General features: G+C 49.5%; 1 protein-coding gene across 1 annotated transcript; it reads left to right on the forward strand.

The window, feature by feature from the left end:
• Nucleotides 1–4,304: 4,304 nt before the first annotated feature.
• Nucleotides 4,305–10,768, forward strand: Znf707 (zinc finger protein 707). The gene is made up of 4 exons (XM_006989299.4): nt 4,305–4,553; nt 6,855–7,011; nt 7,360–7,473; nt 9,185–10,768. Exons 1-4 carry the CDS (start codon nt 4,449–4,451, stop codon nt 10,039–10,041), a joined length of 1,233 nt encoding a protein of 410 aa, XP_006989361.2. The 5' UTR covers nt 4,305–4,448; the 3' UTR covers nt 10,042–10,768.
• The last annotated feature ends 6,876 nt before the right edge of the window (nt 10,769–17,644 follow it).

Genomic DNA, 17,644 nt, shown 5'->3' on the forward strand with positions numbered 1-17,644 from the left:
TACTCTGTCTGGCATGTAGACCTGAATGCTCCTCAGAGACCCTTGCAGGCTGTAACGTGCCTGTTTATGGCATTAATATTTCTAATAAATCTTTTACTTAAAGGTTAATCCATCACAGTGTCTCCCTTGAACCTTGAACCTAAAACCTTTCACACATCATTATTGGGAGATGACTAAAACACACAACATTCAAATAGAAATTTACATATATATGACGTGTGAGAAGTGTTTGTTTTCTATCAAAGATAGCTTGTTGGCAGATCTTTGTGAGTTTGAGGCCAGCCTGGTCTACATTCCAGGCCAACCAGAACTACAGAACTACATAGTGAGACCTTGCCTCCAAAAAAAAAAAAAAAAGCTTGCCTGCCAAGGGATAATATTCTTTAAGTCTCCATCATTACTATTGTTGTCTTTTTTTTTTTTTCCAGACAAGATCTCTCTACTGTGTAGCCTAGGCTGTCCAGGAGTTTGCTGTGTAGAACAGGCTAGCCTCAAACTCAAGATCCATTTGCCTCTACCTCCCAAATTCTGGGATTAAAGACCTGCACTACTGTGCCTGGCTCTTATTTTATTTTATTTTATTTTATTTTTGAGAGAGAGTTTCTCCTTCATCTTCAATCTTACCCACCCTGTAAAACTTTTATGCAAACCTTTTCATTTCTCCTACCTGGTAAAACTTATTTATACAAAGACCCCGCTGCATTCTGGGATCTTGACAGCCTGAAGTGGCTGATCCATTCTCCTTTTATTTCCTTTGCACTGATTCCTTTAAAAACAAGACAATTGCAAAAGACTGTGAGGTCAGATCCCAGCCAATAGAAAACAGACACAGTCACCACTTGCATTAGAACGACCAGGGGAACTTCTTGCCTCAGTCAGCTTACTAGTCGGATTTGGGTTCTGGTGCACCCTTTTTACAAAGAGCAAGTCTTGTATGCTATTAGAGGGACCAGCCTAAATATTATACATCCCAGGGGCTCAGGAGAGAGAACTACGAAAGGCGAGGACTATTTTCGGGAAATAGAGTCTCAGAACACTGAGCTCTTAGTCTGGTCATTCATTCTTTCAAATCTTCTTCTCTGCACTGTCCTGGGAGTCCCAGTATATATACACTGACAAGCAGTAATCCCTTGGCAGTGCAAAGCCAGGCTTCCGGGTCAAGTGGAGGGGTGATAAGAATCACACAGAGGGGCAGTAATTGTTAATTATCATTAGGGAAGTGACTAATGGGGAAATGAATTAACTAAGGGCTAAATTTGGGTAATATCTAAGAAGACGGATCTTACGTGCTCACTATACTCATAAACATAATTGGTAGAAAATGTTAAGAATCTATAAGTTGCTAGGTCAATGGGAGAAAATAAAACTGCCTTCTTTTTTCCTGTGGCTCCTATCTGTCCAAGCTATCTGCCATTCTTTCTGCAGGGTGGGGGAAAGTATGCTCGGTCTCTAGGCAACCTGTGCACAGGTAGATGCCTCTGGTGATAGTTAAAGGGAGATCTGGAACTAGAGGTAAGATTTGGGAAAGGAGGAAGTTAAGCTTAATTAGCATATCTGCCAGGCTTTCTCAAACAGGTAGTCTGGACACTTAAGTCTGTTCTTAGAGAGTACAGAGGTGTCTCTGATAAGGTACTTTGCTCCGTCTGGGGATGGACCTGGCCGGATGCTGTCAATGACGATAATTACAGGGAGGCTTCAACTGGTGGGGTTCTGGCTGTGCACAGCTGTCAGCACAGAAGGTTATCTAAATATTCCTTTAGTAGAGGGGAAATGGTGCCCAATAAATGATGGGAAAGCTACAACAGCACACGAGAAACTCATAGCAGGAAACGGTTGATAATCAAAAGCCAAATATCACCAAGGCTCCTTGAGCCTCAGCTTGACCTCTGAAAGGCCCTTAGCCTCTTCCAGGTATTAGCTTTGCCATAATCAGCTGGAATCCTACTTTGTATATTTTTGCGGCTTATAGCAAGCAATTGCCTTGCCAAACTACTTTGGCTTTGTTCTATGCTACTTTGTGCAACACCAAGATGATGGTTTCTAACAACACACCACTGTAAATCAATTATGATGGTTACAATTTAAGCAAAACAAAAAGCCCAGAAACAACTCCAAATAGAAAATGAGCATGGTTGGTGAGGATGAAAGGTTTGAGCCCCTTGGGTCTGCTGCTCAGAGCACAGGTGCATGGGATGTAAAGACAGTGTGTTGATTCCTCGACAAGTCAAACAGAATTAACATAATCTGGAAAATCCCAGAAATTCTATTTCCTGAATACATAGCGCAAAGAAGTGAAGACAAACAGATAATGCACGCCTATGTTCATGGCACCCTTGTTCAACAAAATCCACTGGAAGCCATTGCTTGGCAGTAGACTCCTGCACTGGGCTACGGTGATATTTTGTTTGCGCTCTTAACAAATAAAGCTTACCTGGAGACCAGAGTGTGGAGCCAGCCACTAGTTAACCATAGAGGCCAGGCCACGGTGGCACACACCTTCAATCCCGGCACTTGGGATCTCATGCCTTTGATCTCAGTACTTGGGAGGCTCACACCTTTAATCCCGGCACTAGGGAGGAGGAAACAGGACTTGATGTGGCAGGGTGGAGACAGGAAGTCAGCCCCCTTTTTGGCTGAGGAGTTGGCGAGGTAAGAGGTGGCTATGGCTTGCTCTTTTGTCTTTCTGATCTTTCAGCATTTACCCCTGATATATGGCTCTGGGTTTTTATTATTATTATTATTTTTTTTTTTTGGTTTTTTCGAGACAGGGTTTCTCTGCGTAGCTTTGCGCCTTTCCTGGAACTCACTTGGTAGCCCAGGCTGGCCTCGAACTCGCAGAGATCCGCCTGGCTCTGCCTCCCGAGTGCTGGGATTAAAGGCGTGCGCCACCACCGCCCGGCTTGGGTTTTTATTATTAAGACCAATTAGAATCTGAGCTACACTGGGCCCTTAGCTGACCAGACTCAGCAAAGGAGTCAACCATACTCAAGTGTCATGCATCAAGGGAAGCTGGGTTGTTATTTGGCCTTTTGGGAAATCAGGAGAGAGAGGGTGGGTTTCAGTGAGCGAGACAGTCGAGTTTGCTCTGGTTTAATCCTTACAGAAAAGCAGCCTGGACTAACCCAGTGTCCCTGCGGGGTTGGTTGGTTGTTTTGTTTTGTTTTGTTTTGTTTTTTCTGTTGTCTGTCTCTGCCTTAGGAAGAAACTAACTTTGACAAGACCAATCTTTTTCTTTCTTTCTCTTAGACCTAACTCCCCTCTCTATAAAACAGAAAACTGCTCAGTTTGTGGGACTATCTTTTTTTTTTTTTTTGGTTTTTCGAGACAGGGTTTCTCTATGTAGCTTTGCCCCTTTCCTGGAACTCACTTGGTAGCCTAGGCTGGCCTTGAACTCACAGAGATCCACCTGGCTCTGCCTCCCGAGTGCTGGGATTAAAGGCGTGCACCACCACCGCCCAACATCGTGGGACTCTTATTTTATGGAATCAAGTGTTGCCTAAACTAGAATTACAAGTAAGTTTGGATCTTTAGGATTACATTTAGCATCACAGTGGCCCAAATGTCCACTGACCAATGAGTGAACAGAATGAGGTGGGAAATCCTGACCCATGCCACCACATAAATGAACCTGGCAAACATCGGGTTGAGAAGGTCCTAGGACAAATTCCAATCAAGGAATGTTGGTGGCCCCGGCTGCTGGAGAGGAACTGGAGAAAAGTTCCCTGGGCAGGGACATTTCTGATTTGCATGATAACACACTTTCAAGTTTCAAAACGCAAAACTGCAAGTCCCATACACTACTGGTACACTCAACAGGTTAAAATGAAAGTTGTGTTATTACTTGTACTTTATCATACTTAAAAAGAGAGAAGTCAGGTGCGTTGGCACATGCCTTTAATCCCAGCCCTTGGGAAGCAGAAACAGGCGGATCTCTGAGTTTGAGGCCAGCCTGGTCTACAGCAAATTCCAGGACAGCCAGTGAAACCTTGTCTCAAAAAACCACAAACTCTTAGAGGGCTCAGGAACGCCACAGCCCAGCCCAGCCTCCACGGTGGAGGGATCTGCAGGACCAGGACAAGCAGGTGAAGGAGACAGGTGCACACGAGTCAGGTGCACAGCAAGCACGACTACCCGCAGCAACCGAAGGTCAGAGCTCCTGGGGGCTGCTCGGCGCACACTTCCGCTTTCCCGCGGGCTTGTCTGGGGCTTGTCTGGCGCGCATCATTGAGTCGCGGCTCCTAGATTTGCCGGAAGCGGTTTCGGTCGCTGGCGTATTTCCGCTACAGAGTTGAAGTCAGGGCGGCGCGCAGCCGAACTGAGGACTGAAGCTGCAGGAGCTGGGCGATCGTCCGGTGCCGGCCTGGCGTGCAGCTCTGGGTCGCCCTGCTCCGCGCCACCGCGCTTGCGCCGAAGCCGACTGGACCCGCCGCAGCCCCTGCGGCCTTCAGATGCGCCCACATCTCGCTGCCGCTGCTCCCCGGGAGGCTGGACGCAAGCGCTGCTTCCGACGGGGCAGCGCTCCTCCCGGGCGGGCTCACCGTGAGGACCCTCCGGTGAGTACGGACCCTCTCCCCACAATCCCAGGGCTCTCGCGCTCGGGTTTCCTTCCTCTCGCTGGTACTGCGCTCGGGCAGCCCTCGGATCTCAGTCCGGGGCTGTGTCGGCTCCTGCCCTCCAGGGTTGCAGTCTTGTTTTCGGGTGGATTTCCTGCACTTGCACCAGTTCAGGAGTTCAGATGAGAAGCAATGTTCTCATTTGATCAGCTTGTTTGTGGTTGGCAGTCACTACCCGGACCCGAGTTTCCGGAGCTTCGGTGTGTCCTAATTTTCGGCCTTGCAGGTCGTTTATAGATAAGAATGCAGACCAGAGCGTTTGTAGATAAACTAGTCCAGGCTCAATGTCACAGGGTTGAATGCCGAAGGCGCAACTTTTGTGCTAAGTGTTAAAAAATAATTTCCCTGTTATAGACAGGGTCTCGCTTTTGTAGTCGGGCTGGGCTCCAATTGTGCCTGATCCCCTTGCCTCTGTCTCCCGAGTGCTAGCATTAGTACAGCTTATTTTTACCCTTATAGAATGGCTTTCTCTTTTTACCGTTAGTTTGTAAAAGTTATAATGGATACCACTAGTTCTTTGGCAGGATGGTGAATTGGGAACATTTCCTCTAGCTTGCCATTTTATCTTCCTAACTCCTTTTTAGAACCAGAAAATCTAAGTTTTATTGGTTCCATTAAATTTTGTTGCTTTGTTTTATTTGGCTTGCTTTTTTTAAAGTATCCCAATCGGTCTTTGAGGTAGCGGCGTAGGCAAAGTAAGTGTAATGATTAATTTCTCAACTTGACACAATCTAGAGTCCTTTTGGAAGAATGCCTCGGTAAGGGATGTTAAATTGAGGTTGGCCTTTAGGCATGTCCGTGGGGCGTTGCCTTGATTGGCTTAATTGATGGGCAAACACAGGTTTGGGGCCCCTGGACTATGGAAGATTAGAGAAAGCAAGTTTGAGTTCTAAACATTTTATTTATTTATATTTATTTATTTATTGGTTTTTTGAGACAGGGCTTCTTTGTGTAGCTTTGTGCCTTTCCTGGAACTCACTTGGTAGCCCAGGATGACCTCGAACTCACAGAGATCCGCCTGGCTCTGCCTCCCAGGAATTGTAAGTTAGATAAGCCTTTCTTTTCTGGTTTTTGTCGGAATTCTATCTCAGGAGCAGAATTGACACTAGGACACCTGGCCTTGAACTCTTTGTTTTTGAGATTGGGTCTCTATAGTTGGCTCACCCAAGGGGGATTTTCTTTTTTTCTTTTCTTTCTCTCTTCCTTCCTTCCTTTTTTTTTTTTCCCCCTTGGTTTTTGGAGACAGGGTTTCTCTGCATAGCCCTGGCAGTCCTGGAACTTGCTGGGTAAACCAGGCTGGTCTCAAACTCAGAGATCTGCCTGCCTCTGCCTCCCAAGTGCTGAGATTAAAGGCATGCGCCACCATGGCAGTGGGACTTCTTAATTGGTTGGCTGAAGTGGAAATATCTACCCCGAATGTGGGTAGCACCATTTCACGAACTGGACCCTGGATCAAATGAAAAGGAAAGGGGGCTGAGCACAGGAAGCTTGGGATTGTGGGTCAAATTCTAGTGAATGTTGTGGCCCTCCCATCCTGTAGACTGTTAACACCCTCATTAGCATTGCAGTCCACCTAGTTATTACTGTGCTGTTTGCTTATCTTGTTGTCCTGACTACAGAATCAAGATTATCTCTTGATAGCAATGGGATGAGTGAGGAGAAGGTCATGCTTGCCTACAGCCAAACCACAACAGTGGCTAATGATGGTTCATGGCTCTGGCTGTCCTGGAACTCTCTGGCCTCAAACTCAGAGATCCACTTGCCTCTGCCTCCTGAGTGCTGGGATCAAAGGTGTGCACCACTATGACTCTGTTTCATTTTAAAATGGCACAGGACAAATTGGAGAATCATATGCCCTGCACCGAGAGGATGTTTTCTGTATCAGTGACTTTTCCTGTTGCTGTGACAGCTGCCTATGTCACATAGGCCCATCGTGGAGGCAGGAGTGTGAGCTGCAGCCGGACAGGTGGCATCCTTGGCTAGGATAATGCTGGTGCTCAGCTGGCTGCCCTTTCCCTTTTCTGGAGGCTGGAACCACACCCATGGAATGATAGTGCCTACCTTCAGGGTTGGTTAGATTTCTATGGAAACATCCTCACAAACACATCCACAGGGGTGTGTCTCCTAGGTGATTCCTGGTGAATATTAACCACCACAGAGATCGCTGCCTGCCCTACCCCTTCTTCCTGTACAGCGCATGGGTTTCTAGCATGCTCTCTCTGACTCACTCTCACTCAGTAGCAGGCAGTCCTGGAGCCATCCGTGTGTCAGGTGCCAGTGACCTTCAGAGATGTGGCCGTGTACTTCTGCAGGGAAGAGTGGGACTGTCTCAGCCCTAGCCAGAGGACCCTCTACCGGGATGTGATGCTTGAAAACTTCAGGAACTTCATCGAGCTGGGTAAGGGCTGCTGCATGTCGGTTTCTGGAGCCTGGTAGGTCCTGGCTAAGACCCCTGTGCTGTGTCTGATCAAGGGCATCTCTTTTGGCTCCTCTGGAGGTAGCCTAGGTCCCTACATTTTGTGTCAGCATATTTGTGCTCAGGCGCGGGCAGGCATACTCCTGTTTCCCTCCTGTGAGCCTCTGGCTTCCTCATTCCTGCTTCCAGGCAGCTTCTCCAGGGGATCCAGGGGATCTACAGGGGCTGACTGGGCTGCTGGGGTCATCTTGTGCTGCCCAGAGCTGGTCTGAGTCCTGGACTTATGTTGTCTTTTACACAAATCAGATACCATTTCTCACTTTTGAAAAGGATACTGTGGCCCTAGACCAGACCTTATTTCTCACCTGGATCAGTGGGATGAACCATGGGTTGAAGACTGGGACAGACCTGAGTTTCTAGAAGCACAAAAAGGTGTCTGCCCAGGTAAGTAGGATGGATTTCTCTTGGTTGACCCCTCCCACATTTCCTGGCACTGATTAAGGCCACTTTTCCCACCCCTCAGACAGACACAGTGGGAGAGTGGATGCAGAGTGCCCTTAAAAAAAAAATTACGCCAGGGGTGGTGGCACACGCCTTTAATCCAGCACTCGGGAGGCAGAGGCAGGCGGATCTCTGTGAGTTCGAGGCCAGTCTGGGCTACAGAGTGAGTTCCAGGACAGGCTCCAAAGCTACACAGAGAAACCCTGTCTCGAAAAACAAAAAACAAAAACAAAACAAAAAAAAAATTACTTATTATGTATACAGTGTTCTGTCTACCTGCAAGCCAGAAGAGTGCATCAGGTCCCCATTACAGATGGCTGTGTGCGGCCATGTAGTTGCTGGGAATTGAACTCAGGACCTCTGGAAGAACAGCCAGTGTTCCCAACCCTCTGAGCCATCTCTCCAGCCTGCCGAGTGCCTTCTTAATTAGGGTTTTTGGAGGTGGATGAGTGGCGTATTTCTGCCACTTAGCTCTGGTGGGAGGGACGTGTACACGTCTCAATGGACCCTTGTGGTGAGGTTGTTGTGGGAGGGAGGTGTTTGAGAAAGGGAGGCAGTGTCCTAGCACTGTCTGTGGTGAGTCTAGGGGCGGCTGAGATTTGACTGTGAGAGATTTGTTTGGTAGAGCAGAGAGAGAGAGAGAGAGAGAGAGAGAGAGAGAGAGAGAGAGAGAGAGAGAGAGAGAGAGAGTGAGAGAGAGAGAGAGAGAGTGTCTGTCTGGATCTGACATGTTCCAGGTTTGTGATACTGGGGCAGGTTCTCTCTCTATTTCACATGTGTTTGCTCATTTGTAAACTGGGGGGAAAACCCTGGCTTTTTCCTTAAGTAAGGTGCTCCAGATGGTGGTCATGGAGCTTTTGTTTTCTTTTTGCCATACTAGGCATAGAACTTGAGGCCTTCGATAAACAATTATTATTATTTTTTTAGATTTATTATATGTACAGTATTCTGCCTGCATGTGTCCCTGCAGGCCAGAAGGGGACACCAGATCTCATTACAGATGGTTGTGAGCCACCATGCGGTTGCTGGGAATTGAACCCAGGACCTCTGGAAGAGCAGCCGGTGCTCTGAACCACTGAGCCATCTCTCCAGCCCAGATAAACAACTCTTGAGATACACCTCTGCCCTGAGTTTTGTTTTTTTTTTTACTGCACATCCTCCCAGAAAGAAGACCAGGCACTTTATGTGCCTGAGACAGGCTGGGAGGGCCCCAGATTATGGGGAGCCCCCAGCTGGGAGTGTATCAGGCCTCTGTTTGCAGGAAGCTTATGGCTCTGAGGGTGGGTGGTTCTAATTTGCAGACAGCCAGCTCTCAGTGCCTGCCCCAGGCCCACCTCCATGGTAGGAATAAGGCCTGTTACTTGAACCAACACAAGCTTGATGGACAATTAGTGGGTTTGGGGCCGTTTAAACCCACTTATGGTTTCTTTTTTACAGGTCCGAGTACCTGGCCCTGTAAGTCTCGTTAGTTTTAGCTCACCTGTGTACACTGAACACATTTTCTTCATAATTCATGCCATTTTTCTTTGAGTCCCTAAGTAGATTGCGTTGACTTGGCACTTGTTAGCTTTTTCTCGTCCTTTGTTGGATAGCTGCTTTGTAAGTTGGCTTGTCCCTGGGCCAGTTCCGTGTAAACGTGTCTGTTCCTCCCCAGGAGGCAGACAGTCCACAGATCGTAAGAGAGCCCGCATTCTGGCTTCAGCTCATGAGAGGACCCATCCACGGACAGGAGCCAAGAGGGGGGCTACCTTGAAGAAGAGTGTCCTGACCCTGGGTAAGGTGCGCCTCCCCAGAGCCACCTCTGGCGAGAAAGCGGACCACCAGGAAGCTTTCCCGAACCGGCCGTGTGGGAAATCCTGCAGGAAGCAGCCGGGCCTGCAGGAGGAGGAGCCGTGCAGGGCTGCCGCGGAGGGACATCCCTTCATCTGCGGCACGTGTGGGAAGGCGCTGAGCTGCCACAGCCGCCTGGCTGCTCACCAGACGGTGCACACCGGGACCCGGTCCTTTGAGTGCTGTGAGTGTGGCCAGACCTTCCGCTGGGTGTCCAACCTCCTGCGCCACCAGAGGAATCACACCAGCGAGAAGCCCTTCTGCTGCGAGCTGTGCGGCCAGGCCTTCAGCCTGAAGGACCGCCTGGCCCAGCACCGCAAGGTCCACACGGAGCACCGGCCCTACGCCTGCGGGGACTGCGGCAAGGCCTTCAAGCAGAAGTCCAACCTGCTGCGCCACAGACTCGTGCACACCGGGGAGAGGCCCTTCTTCTGTGGCAGCTGCGGCAAGGCCTTCCGCACGAAGGAGAACCTGGGCCACCACCAGCGGATCCACAGCGGGGAGAAGCCCTACACGTGCGGCGAGTGTGGCAAGGCCTTCCGGTGGCCCAAGGGCTTCAGCATCCACCAGCGGCTGCACCTGACCAAGAGGTCCTACGAGTGCCAGCACTGTGGCAAGGGCTTCCGCCACCTGGGCTTCTTCACGCGCCACCAGAGAACTCACGGGCGCGGGGAGGTGTGAGGGGACCCGCAGGCAGCTGCTGGTCCTTCCCCGGTTCTGGGGCTCCGGGCCAGCCGCGGCAAGCCTCGAAGCCCGGTGGTCCCCGAGTCCCTCCCTGAGGAAGTCCTGCCAGGAAATGGGCACAGGGGGGGCGGGCATCACGTGTGCAGGCCGAGCCGGCCACAGCGCTGGCTGCCTCAGCTGAGGAGTTTGCCCCTGTCCCGAGTGTCACTTGGGTGCCCTTTAACCCCCCCCCCAGCTCTTTCATCACGTCTCCTGTTGGTGGGAGGGAGGTTGGAGCTGACAAGGCGGCCCGGTGGGTGAAGGCACATGCGTGTGGCAAAGCCCGAGAACCGGAGTTTGGTGCCCAGAGACCCACCCGGTCGGAGGAGAGAACCCGATGCCCTAAGTTCTCTGACTTCCCGCAGCACATGTGTGCATACAGACGCACAAGAAATACATAAATAAATGGGGAGGAAAAAAAAAAAAAAACTTCTTCAACCTCCACAGGTGACCATAGAAACAAACACCCTTGTTAAAGGGCTGCAGGGAGGCCTGGATTCACACTGGGTATTCAGCGCAGCGTGGGGGTATGTGGAGAAGCAGCCACAGACTGTCGGGGACCGCCTGGGTAGAGGGAGATTGTTGAAATGCCCTCAGCACTGATTCTCTAGCAGGTGATCCAGCAAGAGATACCGGATCTTTGGCTCTATTTATTTGGTCTCATTAAAGCGTAACCAGAAGGTTATATCACAGTGGTGTGGGATCTTAGATGAGCCTTGGCTTCAGGCCGGACTCTTCCTGCATAGAGCTGTCCTAGGAAGGGGCAGTGGAGCCTCTGCTGGGCATGTGGTTGAGAGCTGGATGCTTCTCACTGGTCCTGTTTCTCTGCACAGGCTCATGAGCTGTAGAGATGGCCACCAAGCTGGGCGCCTCAGGAATGAACCTCTTCCACTTCACTATCCCAGGCTGTGCTTCTGAGGCTCCTCTGCTGCTGGCTGTCAGGTGGTGCTCAGGAGCTGGCTGGGTCAGGTCCGCCCACTCAGGATGCAGAAGCGGTGGCCTTTGCCTGCCACTGCCCTAGAAGCTCCTCTGCTCAGCTCTGGCCCTGGTGCCTTGGGAGCTGCTCATGTCCCTCGAAATAAGCCAGGCCTTACAGCAGTGTGAGCCTTACAGCAGTGTGAGGTGGCCCTGTGCATCACGGGACATCTTCAGTTCTAAAGCAGCATGTCGACTTTCAGCCAGAAATGTCTTGTTAATCCCAACGATGAGATTAGGAACACTACCACAATTTGAGCCAAATTTGAAGCAAGCTCGATTTCTTTTTTTTTTTTTCTCGAGAAGGTATCTCTGTGTAGCTTTGCATCTTTCCTGGATCTCACTCTGTAGCCCAGGCTGACCTCGAACTCACAGATCCGCCTGGCTCTGCCTCCCAAGTGCTGGGATTAAAGGCATGCGCCACCACCGCTCGGCCTTCGATTTTGTTGTTGTTGTTGGGGTACATCCAAGAGTTGGTCAGTGACTGCCTCCTAAGTCTAGTTAAAGAGAGCAGCCCTGAATCCATCTTTTGGGCCCCTTATAAGGAGTAAAACAAATCAAGGTCTTGGGTTGGAGAAGGTCAGGTTCCAGGAAAGAGCCACTCAATTCTCACAGTAAATAGAAACTTATTTAAAAAAAAAAAAATACAGCATAAAGGCCAGGCGGTTGTGGCGCACACCTTTAATCACAGCACTTGGGAGGCAGAGCCAGGTGGATCTCTGTGAATTCGAGGCCAACCTGGTCTACAGAGCGAGATCCAGGATAGGCTCCAAAGCTACACAGAAAAACCCTGTCTCAAAAAAAAAAAAACAAAACAAAACAAGAAATAATGGCTCCTGCCTTCAAAATAGAGACAGGCAGGTTCCTCAGTCTCCCAGGTGGAGCTCACGGCATGGCTCTGCATTCAGCAAGCTGTTCAAGAGACCAAGCACTTGTATCCACTGTAAATCAGGTTTTCTAGCTTTATCTCTAGGTCTGATAACAGATTATACTTTGAAAGAATTCCAGGAGGCTGGAGAGATGGCTTAGCAATTAAATGCACTGACTGCTCTTCCAGTGAATCCAGGTTCAAATAACAGAACCCACATGACAATTTACAAGTCTAACTCCAGTTCCAGGGGATACAACATCCTTTGTAACAGATTTTTCTTTGGGCCGCCAGCTCACAAAAAACAACACAGACTTACTAATTATGAAAGTTCGGCCTATAGCTTAGGCTCATCCCACTAGCTCATAACTTACATTAATCCATTTTATATTAATCTTCATTTTTGCTTCATGGCTTTTTACCTCTTTTTCATCTTGCACCTCCTGTTTCCTCTCCACGTCCTGTGGCATCTAGTGTTTCTTCCTCTCTCTGCAGAAGTCCCACCTGACCCCTTCCTGCCTAGCTACCAGCCAGTCAACTCTTATTAAATGAATCAGAAGGTGCCTTGGCAAAGACACATCTTCACAGTGTACAAAGATTATTCCACAATAACCCTCTTCTGGCCTCTGTGGGCACCAGGCACGCATGTGGTATATAGGTATGCATGCAGGCCTATCCACCTAATTTTTAAAAGTTCCAGTTAGTTGTGGGATAGTGGTGGCACACTCCTTTAATCCCAGCACTCAGGAGGCAGAGGCAGGAGGATCTCTGAGTTCAAGGCCAGCCTGGTCTACAGATTGAAGTACAGGACAGCTAGGGCTACACAGAAACCCTGTCTCGAAGTTCCAGTTTAAAAATGCACATGGAATTGGGAAGGAGTTGAAAAGGAAATGGGAAGCAAAAGGTCAAATTCTGCTGGGAAAGTGCTGAGCTACACCCCATAAGATATGATACCTGATAACCCAGGAAATCAGGTGGAGCTGAGAGATGGCCTCGATCTTAATAAGCTACTCTTAAGTTGTGGTTTTGGTTTTGGTTTTTTTGTGGGAGGGTTGAGATAATCTTGACTGACTTGCTTTGTAGACCAGACTGGCTTCAAACTCAGAGATCCACATGCCTCTGTCTCCCAAGTGCTGCATTTAAAGGCATGTGCCAGCCACCATGTCCAGCTTTTAAATTTTAAGATTTTTTTAAAAAAATTTTATGTGAATGAGTATGTTACCTACATGTATGTATGCAGCATGTGTGTGCCTGGTACCCACGGGTGTCTAGAAGAGACTCAAATACCCTGGAACTAGATTTATAGATGATCGTGAGCACCATAAGAGTGCCGGGAACAACCCAGGTCCTCTGCAAGACCTGTAAGTGCTCTTAACCCCTGAGCCATTGTTGTTCCAGTTTTTTGTTTTTTGTTTTTTTTTCCCCAAGACAGGGTTTCTCTGTGTAGCTTTGCGCCTTTCCTGGAACTCACTCTGTAGCCCAGGCTGGCCTCGAACTCAGAGATCTGCCTGGCTCTGCCTCCCGAGTGCTGGGATTAAAGGCGTGCGCCACCACCGCCCCAGCTGTTCCAGTGAAGCCAAGCCTGCCCTTGAACTCATAAAGCTGAAGGAAATCAGGACTTTGTGATCCTCCTGCTTCTACATCCTAGAATGCTAAGATTATAGTTGTACACCACCATACAGCTGGTTTGATGCAGTGCTGGGAATCAAACCCAGGACTTAGGCCAACTCAGCTACATCCCCAGCCCTGTAAAAAGTAATTTTTTCAATCATGGCAATGTGAACAGAGCTTGGGTGTTAGGTTGTATGGCAGAACTGGAAGTTGTTAGCTGAGTGAGTGTTTAAGTTTCAGTATTTCCTTAAGTTAGTGTGTACATACTGACCATTGTTGACTGTTAGTCTGTGCTGGAGGCTGTGACAAAACACCACAGAGTGGCTTAAAGAGAAACCATTGTCCTCAGATCTGGAGGCTGGGAGACCAGAACGGCAACATCTTACTTTGTGGTATGAGCTCTTCCTGGCTTGCATGAAGGGAGCTGGAGCCTTGTTTGTTCTTCTTACGAAGGTGCTGATTTCACTGGGGCCCCACCTGTGTGATTTCGTTCAGGCTGGGTCACTTCTTCAAGACCCGGCATCCGAATTCATGCCATTGACTTTGTAGTTCCAACAAAGGAACTGTGAAGTCTGCGGCAATCTATCTGGGCTGCTGGAGCCAGTGAATGTACGGACGTGCAGTGAATGGAGCCAATGAATCAAGGATGCAGATGACATTCCCTGTACTTAACAGTACAAACTTGGATAAACAAAAATGCATGTCTGCCTTCCACTGAAGGGCTGCCAGGTGTCTGTTCATGTCCGATAGGTGGGGTTGGGAAGGCCTTTCATAGGCACGTGTGGTCGTAAAAAGGCCTGCTGTCTGAGCACATTGCCTTGTGTCCGTGGGGAGCGGGCACTTGGACTTGAGTGGTTTGCAGTTCTGGAGATTGGACCTAGCTGCAGCTGGGCAAGGGCTGAACTGCCACCCTAGCCCTCTTTGAGACAGCCTCACATTGTCCAGGCTTATCTTGAACTTTCCATCCTCCTGCCTCAGCCTCCCAAGTAGCTGAGTTTATGATCTTGTACCCCCGGGCCCTACAAACTTGAGTTTTAAGTGACTTTCCAGAACCAGCTGGCCTCTACCTGGTTTGGTTTGGTTTGTGTGTATCTGCAGGTGGGTGCATGTGTGTGCATGTGAAGGCCAGGGGTAGACATTAGTGGTCCTCTGTCACTCTACCTTTATTAATTAATTAATTAATTAATTAATTAATTAATTAATTAATTTTGAGACAGAGTATTCACGGAGCCTGGAAGTTGAGGCTATCCACCCCTCTGTGACATTCCCTCCCCTGAACTGATACACACACGTGCCACAAAGCCTGGCTTTTATGTGGGTGCTGAGGGATGCCAATGAGTTGGCACCCTACCTGAGCAGCAAGCACTTTGCCTACTGAGTCACCCCCAGGCCCCCAGACCTGGCTTTGACCCTCCATAATGCTTTCACTTCCCCATAGTTGTGCGAGGTTAACCGTGACAGAACTTGGGAGTGAAGTGTGAGTTCTTTGCTAATTGTTGCCTGTTGGTCAGAGCAGGCTGTCCGGGTGCCTGGTTGCGGTTCGGTCCAGTTGGTAGCCAAGGCATGGCCAGCCTGCTTCCCGTGCCCTGCTAAGTGGACTCTAGAACAGGCAGACATCTCTGTCCTGCCACCTCTAGAGAGTTATAATACAGTTGTGAACTGGCTGCTCAGAGACGCTTCCCCCATCCTGTCCCTTAGGAAGCTTCCGGCAGTTGGCCTGGGGAGAGGGAAGACAATGTCAGAGTGGTCTCATCTCACTACCTTCTCAGACTGACGGGGTCCCATTTGGTGTTTGTAAGCAGGTGTGCGGCCAGCAGTGTGGACCACATCGGCCCTGTAGGGTACGTGTGCATGTGGGTCAGTTTTGGAGATTCTTCAACTCACAGGAACTCTGTGGAGGTGGAAGACCACCTTCTCAGCACATGTCTATCCCTAACGGTCACTGTGTTGGTATCTGGGATCTGCATTGTAGGCCTTCAAATGACCAAAAGAGTTGGTTCTTCAGTGACCTAATGGTGGAAGCACATTGGATTTAAAACTTGGAAAGGCATCTTTTTTGTGGTGCCCACCACATCTTCAGAACACTGTGGGAACCTGAGAGCCACTCACAGTGGCAACTTGAGGATGACGGGAGTCTGGGGTCACCTCTACACCTAAGTAGAGTTGACACCTCACGCTGCCCTGCCCTGCCCTTGCCTCAGCATACTTGCTAGGGGATTTGACGACCTGTATCAGTTTTCCCTGATAGACTGGAGCTACAGAGATACTTCCCAATCCACATCCAAGGGAAGGGAAGCCTGCGGTGACCTCCAGTGTCTTCCAACATGCTCACTGACTACCCAGCACCAGCAAGTAAGTGGGTTCTTTGACTGGACCTAAGAAGTGTTTGGTGGGTTTGTCTCAGTTTTGTTGAGCATTGGTGACTTGCACATTCTATGTCAGGGCTCGAGATAGCCTCACTAGAGGGGGATGGGAGGACACCGATGGCCAGCTGACCGGGGGCCCCCCCCCCCCCCGTCTCCCCCACCTGCTGTCCCCTATCTACACCTGCAGTGCCATTTTGTCTTGCTTGTTGGAGACAGTGTCTTACTATGTAGCCCAGGTTGGTCCTGAACTTGATCCTTTTGCCTCCTCAGCCTTCTTAGTGCTGGGGTCACAAACCTGCCCCACCACGGCCATCTGCAGCGTCCTGAAGCTGCATCTAGAAATTGCCGTGGACTAACAGTCCCCAGTGCCCATCATAGCTCCCATGCTCTCAGCCCACAGGCCATGCGGAAAACTGCAAAGTCCCATACAAAGGAATAGGGGAAACCATCCTTTTTTTTTTTTCTTTTTCTTTTTGAAACAGGGTTTCTCTGTGTAGCCCTAACTGTCCTGGATCTCGCTCTATAGACCAGACTGGCCTCAAACTCAGAAATCTGCCTGCCTCTGCCTCCCGAGTACTGGGATTAAAGGTGTGCGCCACCACTGCCCAGTAATACTTTTTTTTTTTTTTTAAGGCACTTAAAATGTGAAAAGGTAGCTGAGTGTTTCGTGACTTTTCCTGGAAAGCTGTATGAGTTACTTTTTTTTGTTGCTGTGATTAAAAAAAAAAAAAAAAGTGACCGAAAGCAACTTAAGAAAGAGTTTATTTTGACTTACAGTGCCGGAGGAAGAAGAGTCCACGAGTCAAGGAGGCATGGCAGTAGCAGCAGGAAGCTGAGAACTCATGTCCTCAACCACAAGCACTAAGCAAAGACAGAGTTGGAAGTAGGATGAGGCCTTTAATTGAAAAGCCTGCGCCCCGGTGTGCATTTCCTCTAGTAGGGTGGTACCTCCCTACCCTCCCCAAACAGCGCCACCAACTGGGGACCAAGCACTCAAGCAGCCGCGCCTGTGGGGAACATTTCTCATTTCTCATTCAGATCACCCCAGAGGCCGTGGTACTCACCAGACATCAGCCACCCCCGAGAGATCAAAGGAAGGATGCCATTCGAGTCCAGCCCGGCGGCGGACCAGTCTTTGACTTATTTTACAGCAGCTGCGCAATAGAAAAGCTTCACGCCTAGTCCCACCTTCACTTACTTAAGACCTCTCCCCTATACTAGCACTTCTGGGGCCCGCTTGCAGCTGGGGCAGTGTTAGACCCAGTTGGAGGCTGGCAGTAGGGAGCGGTCTGGATCTTGGACGTGGTCTGATGACCCACTCCCTTTACAGGGAATGTTGATAGGCTTGATTTTGTGAGGGGGCCTGGCCTCACAAAATCAGCCCAGATAGCAGTAGTAATATTTGGCAAGTGTTTCACACTGAGGTTGCGGCATCTGAGGGGTGGGAGATGGCTCACTGGATAAAGAACTTGCTGGGCAAGCGTGAGGACCCAAGTTTGGAGCCCTAGCACCCACATAAAAGTGCTGGATGAGCATGTGGCCCACCCATCATCTAGAGTTCGGGAGGTGGAGACAGGGCTGCTGGGGCAAACTGGCTAGCTGGACTAGCCAAGGTTCAGCAGGAGACCCTGTCTCATTAATCACAGAGAGTGATCAAGGAAGACCCAATGATGTTGAACTCTGGCCTTCACAAGCACACCCGTATGCATGCAAATATCCTTCTAGACATACATTGCACATA

This window comes from Peromyscus maniculatus, chromosome 20, assembly GCF_049852395.1.
Source record: "Peromyscus maniculatus bairdii isolate BWxNUB_F1_BW_parent chromosome 20, HU_Pman_BW_mat_3.1, whole genome shotgun sequence".
NCBI lineage: Eukaryota > Metazoa > Chordata > Mammalia > Rodentia > Cricetidae > Peromyscus > Peromyscus maniculatus.